Below are 9,644 nucleotides of genomic sequence, written 5' to 3' on the forward strand. Positions count from 1 at the left end.
TTACGCATTCAAGTTCAACCAAAACAGTTGGAACTTTTGGCTAGATTTTTTGACATGTTTTGTCAATGAACATTTAATACCAATACCTAATTTTATCTATTGGGTGGTCCTTGGCCTAGATAGGGCCCCTGGATGGAGTAAGAGACTTGTGGCACGAGAGGTTGTTTTTTCGGATATCAGATATGTGTGGTAACACACATATCAGCTAAAAGACAAAAAAGGAAGTACCATTTATGTTAAAAAAGTACCATTCTGTAAAAAAAAGTACCATTCAGTTAAAAAAAGTACCATTTTTGTTTAAAAAAGTACCATTTAATTTCTTTTTTATGTTTTTTATCATTTTTCTTATTTTGTCTTTTACTATGATATGCATTTACCCACACATATCTGATATTCGAAAATACTTCCTCGTGGCACGATGTCCTCGCGATCATTCTTAAGATTGAAGAGGAAGGTAGGTAGAGCCTTAGACGTAGATGCATTTTCAAATTTAGTGAAGCATGATTGAGGTGATAGTGATGCCACTTCACAGCCAAGGTCATATGAACACCATGCTCCAATTCGCCAAGCGTTTAGTTTGGAAAGGCGCGGGCACCATACACGTGACTGTCGGTACCACCCTTTCCACCACACAAAAAGTGTCAAATAACTTGGAACTCATATCAATTGAGAGCATTTACAACGACACCATCAAGGAAGATCGACTTAGTGACCTCAAAGCCCATATGGATAAATTCAAGGCGGAAGCCTCAGGTCAATTAAGCCGCCTCATCAGTAATAGCAGCAACTGTGCAGGATCAAACAAATGTCTGCTGGTTTACGACGCCAGTTTTCCATGGGCGCTGGAAGTAGCCAAAGAGCATAACATACTGGCTGCGGCATTCTTCACTCAGGCATGTACTTTTATGGCATCTGTTTATCCTCTGTTTGTCCAGGAGTATCCTCTTATTGCTGCTGCTCATGCTCATGCTCATGCTCATGCTCATGCTCATGCTCATGCTCATGCTCATGCTCATGCTCATGCTCATGGACATTCCAATTATCCTCCTTTGTTGGACCAAATGGTTCTCCCTTCACTTGAAGAACTCGAACGAGGTTTGCTCAATATCAACATTCATAATCATAATCAACCTGCTGATGCGAAGCCCATTGACACTGTCATTCAGATGGTCATTTCCACTATCAACAATCTTCATCTTGCTGACTACGTCCTCTTCAACTCTTTTTATCACCTTGAGGCTTGAGGATCAGGTTACTTCCCTTTTCCCTACTAATAACTACGGACTATTTCATTTGCTACTTGTATGTCTTTCACTATTGCGTTGACTATCTATGGACTACTTTTAGTTTTTGTACTCAGGGGGCGTTTGGTTGGGATCATCTGGAAAGGGAAAGGGAATGGGAATGATGGGATTCATTACATTTATTGTTGTTTGTTTGGTGGTTTTTGTCATTTCTTTTACCCTATTTTTTTTCACTTACTCCTAAATCCCTCTATAACGATACCCTACCGCCCCAAGGTTTGCCATTTCCTTTCCCTTGACCACTCTCCTTTCATAATAAATACTTCCTCCATTCTTATTTAAATGACACAATTGGGTTTTGTACACTATTCACACAAGCTCTTTTGACTTCTTTTTGTGGTTTATACTTAAGAAAAAACATAGTAATGTTATTTATATTGTGTGTTTTTACTATTTATGGGCATGTACATTTACTACCTTAACCCTATTTCTCCACAACATTTACAAATTTCCACTCACTTTTTCTTTATTCAATTTTTTTTGTTACACCCACACACCCTTTTATACATCTATCCGTATTTTATTATATTCACCCACAATTTCATTTACTCTCTCTTTTTAAATATTTGTGCAAATAGTAACTGTAAAAATCATTATGAAATGAAGATAGTAGTAAAAAGGAGTAATTACATAAATTTGTTCCCCTTCGTTTTAAATAAATATGCATGATTATATTATTTGATTAAAATATATAGAATTATTCATGTACTACTCCATATAAGATATAAGGCGTGAGATCGTGTTAGATTAGTATGGTAAATTTGCATCAATAATATTGTTGCTAAAAACCTAGTGATGTTTTATATGATTGTTAAATATCCTTATTATGTGTTATATTAGCAGGGTTAAATAGTACATTGGTATCTTATTTTAATTTTAATACAACTTTCCGACAAGAATAGGGTATATTAGAATTCAAATATGCTTTCTATAATATTGTTATTAAACGTCCTAAGATCAGTAAATATTCTGATTAGGTGTTAGATTAGTATGGTCAATTTTATAAATTATATTATTTAGCAAAATGATAAAGGTCGCAACTTACGACAAAATAATTTGTGTTGCAACTATTTTTTATAACTACATAAAATATATTATTAGATAGTAATTTCTATTTTTTAATTTATAATTTACAAAATAAATGGAAATATATATTTACTATAACCATTATAAATTTATTTCCTTCTTTTTTAATGGATTAACTTATTTTAATATTTTCATAGTAAAAATATGTCATTGATAATAAAAATAGTTTGATGAGTCGCAGTCTACGTGGCACCATTAAGAGAGTGACATGTAGGATTGCGATACATGTTATTTGTCACAACTTGCGACCTATATCATCACCCTATTATTTATATTAAAAGGAGGCAAATCATAGAGTGATATTTGTTATCACCTCATTGATTTTCTCTCTTTTAGTATAGTATAATAGTATAGTATAATATAATATTATAGTACCCGTGCGATGCACAGTTTAAAACAAAATGAATGGAATGTGAGGACTAACTTGAGTTAAGCTAATAAATGGGGTCTAACCTTTTGAATTTTTCACCGTTTAGGACCTGTACCTTTTTTTTTCCACCGTTTGGGACCTCATTCCCCTTTTCCGGCCAAATTTAACTAGAGTACATTAAAAGGTTAGGTCTTTGAGTTAAAAGGTTAAAGTAAATCAAAAGTTTGAGGACTAACCTTTTCGTTTTTTCACCTTTCATGACCTGATTTTTTTTTTTTCACCTTTTGAGACCTTATTCAAGTTTTCATGTAATTCCAATTCAATTATTAAAGTTTCTAATCATTAAAATATAATAAGCTCAAATTGAAATAATATGTAACTTAATTCATAAACTTAGCTCATATATAAATTAATTTGGGTATCAAATAATCTAATGAATAAAGAAGCAACTAATTATTTACAAGCTGATCATATTTTATATATTCGGTTATGGTGTCCAATGACAATAGAAGAATTAAGCAATTTATATAGTAGAGTACGATATTCATACAATTATACTCAAAGGTTTACGGGGATGGTGGAACTAAAAATACACTACGGAATTTTCCGCCCCGAGACCCAAGTTGTTAGGAAGATCCACCATTGATGGTATATCCTCACAATTATTTGTGGTTTGTTTGAAGAATACTATAATGTCCACACAAAAACGTAAAAATAATAAAAATAGGTTAATTTTAAACGAATTCTGATTTTGATCACAAGTTAATATATCATACTAGTTCTTAATTGTTTTATGAGAGTAAATACTATTGGATTATTGATGCTCATATTTGATGAGGTACTTAAATGATTTATGCTTAACTCGATCAAAATTAATCAGCAATTTCCGAATTTAAATTTCCGACCTCAAATTTTCTATAAACATATTCAAATCATTTGTTATTGGATTACGTAAATTAAGTTTCAACTATTAAAGGTTTTATATATGAGTAAAGATTATCTATAATGTTTGGAGAAGAGTATTATGTAGTTTTAATTATATGATGGGGTTTGGGAAAGATGAATTATTATTATTATTATTATTATTATTGGTTAAATATATTAATAACAATTATTACATAATAGTTAATTACATAAGGCGTGTCACAATGATGACATGGCATGCTTATGTGTAATGATTTAAATTGGAAACTAAAATATTTAACTTATATAATCTATTATACATGTTACAAAAAAAGGTAGAAAAATCTTAATATTCTGATTTGTTTCCTTCTTTATATCGATAATCTCATTTACATATTTTCATAGTAAAAATATTGAATTGGTAGTAAAAATATTCTGATGACGTATAGCCTACGTGGCGCCTAAATGTGCCAATTAAACTGCGACACATAAGATTGCGACAACTAAAAGTTATCGCAACTTGTGACCTTTATCATCACCCTAATTATTATAGGGAAATAGAGACGCAGATTTGATTAGTAAATATAGGAGAACTTGATCAAGATTGGATCATCGCCGATTCCGCGAGCAAAGCCTAATCAAGCACTCTCTAATCTCTATATGACCCTTGACATGAATCAGGACCACATGGCGACAAAGTTATATATGGAGTACGAACCTCGAGCACCTCGAGGCAAGCTAAGGGAAAGATTCAAAGATCTAGAGAGACGGAAGAATTGCAGAACCCTACATCTGATCTCCTGCTTTTAATTTGTAATGACATTTAATTGGCTTGGTAGGTTTTCTAAGACTATACTAGGCCAGCTATTATTCTTAAATTCTATATTATGGGTTACTCCGTAAATGGTAACTTTAGGTAAAAACATTTACTTTTGAATTGTGAGTACCAAACTTTGTTGGTTGACACTAAAAATAAATTTAATCACGTTGACTTATGAGTACCAAAATCGAAAATGATAAAGGTCGCAACATGCGACCTTTAAGTCGCGCACAATGATGACATGACACGCTTACGTGTCATGATTTAAATTGGAAACTGAAACATTGAACTTATATAATCTATTATACATGTTTGAAAAAAAAGGCCGGTAGAAAAATCTTAACATTCTAATTTGTTTCCTTATTTATACCGACTACCTTTATTTATATATTTGCATAGTAAAAATATTCCGATGACACATAGCATACGTGGCGCCTATATATATCAATTAAACTTCGACACGTAAGATTGCGACAACTAAATATTGTCGCAACTTGCGACCTTTATCATCACCCAACTACTAAAATATGTTACGTTGTTTGATACTAAATGAAAAAAATTAAGATAAATTTTTGTCGTGCCACAAAATTTGAAATATCAAAAGGAAACGTGCTTCTTTATTCCTTGTTTTTATATTTTTATGCTTCTCCGATCCATATATATATATATTGCATTTAACTAATAAGCTTCCATCCATATAGATCGATATTAAGAGTCAAAGTAATGTTTAAATGAGTAAAAGTCAACCACGGTGTGATTTTTCCGGAACGGGGAAGTATATATATAGGTTTTGGATCTTTAACTTATAAGCTTCCATCCATTTCTACGCTCAGCTTCTTGAAATTGAATTCAGCTCTTCCATGGCTAAAATGTTGAACTCCCAACAACAAAATAAAACATTATCAAAAATCAAACTCATTTCGGAATGCTCTGTTAAACCAAAGTATGAAGTTGAAGCTGCAAAACAACATTACCATTTGTCACCTGGTGACGTAGGCTTGATATCTGTTAATCCGATACAAAAGGGGCTTCTTTATACCCTTAATGGTGGTGACCGACCGGAGATTGTATCTCGTCTATTAGAGAAGCTCAAACATTCTCTTTCTATTCCCCTCGTTCATTTCTATCCATTAGCCGGTCGATTCGTGACAGAAAAGTACCCCGACGAGCACGCTTGTTCGATCTATATCGATTGTAATACGCAAATTATAAGGTACACCCAGTTGTATGTAGTTCTACATGCAACCGGGTTAAAAGCACATATTTTTACAGCTTAAAAGCACATTTACATACTTAAAAAGCACATTAACGATTTAAAAGCACATACTTGTATATTTTTCATTTCCTTTTACTTGCAAAACTTTGCTTTTCATCTGTAACAATGTGCTTTAAAACTGTAAAAAGTGTTTTTAATTTGTAAATATGTGCTTTTAAACTATAAAAATATGCTTTTGAGGGGTTAAAAGTATAAAATGAACTGGTTGCACGTAGACCTACGTGCAACCGGGTGTACCTTCTACCATTTCATTGTAATAAGGGCCCTGGAGCACGCCTAATCCATGTTACCGCCCTAGATGTCTCGGTTCTGAAATTCTGTCATCTACCGACGTCCCACCAATTGTTCGATCTTTCTTCGAGCTTGGTGAAACCATGGTTAATTATGATAGTCATACGAGGGCTTTGGTGTCTATTCAGGTAACAGAATTACTAGATGGGGTGTTTATAGGGTTTACTATGAACCATAGTGTGGTAGATGGTACTTCTTTTTTACATTTTGTTAGCATGCTATCTGAAATATTTATATCCGAGTCCGAGTCTGAGTCTGAGTTTGAGATTACAAACATTTCACGTGTTCCAGTTTTTAACTATAGGCCGTGGTTAAACAATGGTGATAGTGAGGTTAATAAGTTGCCGTATTTAGAACCGGAGGAATTCATACAACAAGCGTATAACCCAGGCCCATTGAGGGAACGGATCTTTAATTTCTCAACTACAACGTTGGCAACCCTCAAGGTTAAGGCTAACCAAGAATGTGGAACCACTAATGTTATATCCTCGTTCCAAGCCTTATCTGCGTTTTTGTGGCAAGCCATAACTCGAGCTCGAGATCTATCATCTGACCAGAAAACCATTTGTTCTGTGTTTGATCCACCTGTATCTGATGACCATTTTGGGGATTTGGTTGGCGGGGCACAATGGGCTTGCAAAGTAGGTGAGTTGTTGGGGAATGATTTGAGTTGGGTTGGGTTGCGATGAATTTGAGAAAGGCAATCATCGCACAAAATGAGAAAAATATTATTGGTCAATATAAGTTTCTTGTTAGAAATCCGATGGTGTTTCAGCGTGGTGGTGATGGGCCAGATCAGTGGTCGAACAAAGTGGTCATAGGAGGGTCTTCGAGGTTTGATAGGTATGGGCCTGATTTTGGGTTGGGCCGGGCTTTGGCTGTTCGTATGGGTTTCGCAAATAAGGAAGATGGAAAGGTTACTGCAAACCCGGGTAGTGTAAGGAAAGGGAGTGTGGATTTGGAAATTTGCCTAAGACCACTACCACCAATGAGGAAAATAGTTCCTCACTAGTGTAATATGGTGTGAATAAAAAAGTTTACCAACTACACCAATGAGGAGATGGAAAAGAGTTCACGAGGATTTGGAAAAAAACCGCGCGGCGTTCTTCCTCACATATTTTCTCACGCCTTGGCCCTTGTGCAGAATGGGGACCACATGTATCAGTACCAGCCGGACTTTTATCATTTTGTTGCTGCAAGAAGACTAAAACGACGAGTACAAGATATTGCATGTACCCAACAAACCTAAAACGCAACATCTAAAGTTGAATCAGTTTGTTTTTACTTTAAATTGTACTTTTACAATAGCTATTTTTAGTCAGCAATTATTGTGGTGGGGTGTAATGAACAGTAGAAGTTAGAGAGTGGTGAATTTTTTTTTTTAGTTCATTGGTGGGATAAATTTTTGTCCATAAATTTTATTTGTGAGAAAAATGATAGGGAGGAGTAAGAAAGAGGTTGAGAGAGAGTGGTGAGCTTTTTTTTCCCCTCATTGGTGAGAGTGCTCTAAGACCTCATATTATGGCTGCCCTTGAAGCTGACGTCGACTTCATGACTCATGTGTCATCGCAAATAAGTTTATTATATTGTGTCAGTCCAAATGGTTGATTTGTGATTCTCCTCCTTTTTCAAAGTTTTATCAAAACTTCAATTTGCAAAATATAGGCAATACGCAATATGTAATTGGTATTTGTACGTTTATATAAACTTCTAGTTATTTCTTTCGTTTCATTTATTATCATGGTTTATTGTGGAACTACTTTATTTTATTTTTCGTTTCAACTTAGTGGTTAATCTTTGATACAACATATTAGTTACACAATATTTATTTAGTAAATATTTTGTAATTAGTTTGATATATTATGTTCACTAAATTGTGTGTAGCTGGATTTTAACGCATATTTTGCGAGGATACTGTGAGAAAATTTGCTATGATTTCTGATTGATTTTCTCAAAATATATACATAGCTATATTAGGGTTTCTGATTGATTTTCTCAAAATATATACGTAGCTACATTACGGTTTAGGTAAGGCTATTCTAGTAATTACAAAATAATTAAATTACATTAATTACAATTTATGTATTCTATCACACCTTGCAGTCAAAGTGCAGTGGGAGCTCGACGTACGGTTAGACTGTCCCGAAAATCATCAAATAGTACACGCGGAAGTCCTTCTAATAACAGGATAGAACGTGCAAAACACGTAATTCACAACGTTTTACCCTTTCACGAAACCAATGAATATCCATCTCAATGTGTTTAGTGCGTTGATGTTGAACCGGATTACCAGAAAGATAAATGACACTCACGTTATCGCACTAAATCAAAGTGGCTTTAGTAACCGAACAATGCAACTCCAGTAACAAATTACGTATCCAACAAGATTCAGAGACAACGTTAGCCACACCTCTATACTCACCCCAAACACTTGATTTAGACATGTGGGGTGACGTTTAACCGACTAAGAAACAAAGTTGTCTCCAAGAAAGACATAATAGCCCGAAATAGAGCATCTCGTGTTCGGACATCCACCCCAATCTGCATCCGTGTATGATACAAGGGAATCTAGAGAAGAGGAACGCAAATGTAAGCCAATATCAATTGTACCTTGTATATAACGAAGAATACGTTTCAATGCTTCCATGTGGCCGACTTTCCGGTCATACATAAACAAACAAACTTGTTGAACGACGACAGAAATGTCAGGCCTGGTGAATGTCAAGTACTGCAAAACACCGACTTGACGTCGATAATGTACGTGTTGGGTCAGAATATGGGGCGTTGGATGTAGCACTAAGCTTTCCTTTTGTGTCAACTGGAGTGAGGCAAGGCATGCACTGTGACATGCCAACACGATCAATTATTTCTTCTACATATTTCTTCTGAGATATAAAGAGACCAAAATTATCCCATGTAACGACAATGCTCAAAAAGTAACTGAGAGGACCCAAATCCTTCATAGAAAATTCATAGCTCAATTGGAATATAATGGTGCTTCGGAGATTATCTGAAGAAGCAGTAAGAATAATATCATCGACATATAACAATATATAAGCAATGTGTATCAACAATAACTACATGTATATATAAAAAAATATTGTATGACTGTTAGAGTAATTATATTACATATAAATATGTATCAACTTAAGAGTTACTATATAATTAACCTTTGCAGTAATTATGTCGCAAATATTAATAATTATAATGTTAAAAGTTATTGTATGACTAGTAGAGTAACTATATTACATATAAGTACAACTATATTAACTTAAGAGTTACTATATGATTTTTGCCAGTAACTATATCACATATATTAATAATTATAATGTTAAAAGATATTGTATGGCTAGTAGAGTAACTATATTACATATAAGTACAACTATTACATTATAATGTTAAAAGATATTGTAAGGCTAGTAGAGTTACTCCCTCCGTATTTATTTAAGGGATACACTTGGCTTGGGCGCGTGCACGGGTATTAAGAAGAACAATTAAATGAAATAAAGTAATAAACAAGTGGGGTTGAGTAGATATAATAAATAAAACAAGTGGGGATCGTGTCATTTTAGGGGGTGGGGTGTAGTTCTGAAA

The 9,644-nt window shown here is 34.1% G+C and overlaps 1 protein-coding gene and 1 pseudogene across 1 annotated transcript; both read left to right on the top strand.

The window, feature by feature from the left end:
• Positions 1 to 373: 373 nt before the first annotated feature.
• Positions 374 to 4,645, top strand: LOC110784985 (mogroside IE synthase-like). The gene is made up of 2 exons (XM_056833655.1): positions 374 to 1,251; positions 4,345 to 4,645. The coding sequence occupies exon 1, from the start codon at positions 501 to 503 to the stop codon at positions 1,242 to 1,244; it is 744 nt and encodes a 247-aa protein (XP_056689633.1). The 5' UTR covers positions 374 to 500; the 3' UTR covers positions 1,245 to 1,251; positions 4,345 to 4,645.
• Positions 4,646 to 5,219: 574 nt separating this feature from the next.
• LOC110784925 (uncharacterized acetyltransferase At3g50280-like) lies at positions 5,220 to 7,781 on the top strand (annotated as a pseudogene).
• Positions 7,782 to 9,644: the final 1,863 nt, after the last annotated feature.

The sequence above is a fragment of the Spinacia oleracea genome, chromosome 6 (assembly GCF_020520425.1).
Source record: "Spinacia oleracea cultivar Varoflay chromosome 6, BTI_SOV_V1, whole genome shotgun sequence".
Lineage (NCBI taxonomy): Eukaryota > Viridiplantae > Streptophyta > Magnoliopsida > Caryophyllales > Amaranthaceae > Spinacia > Spinacia oleracea.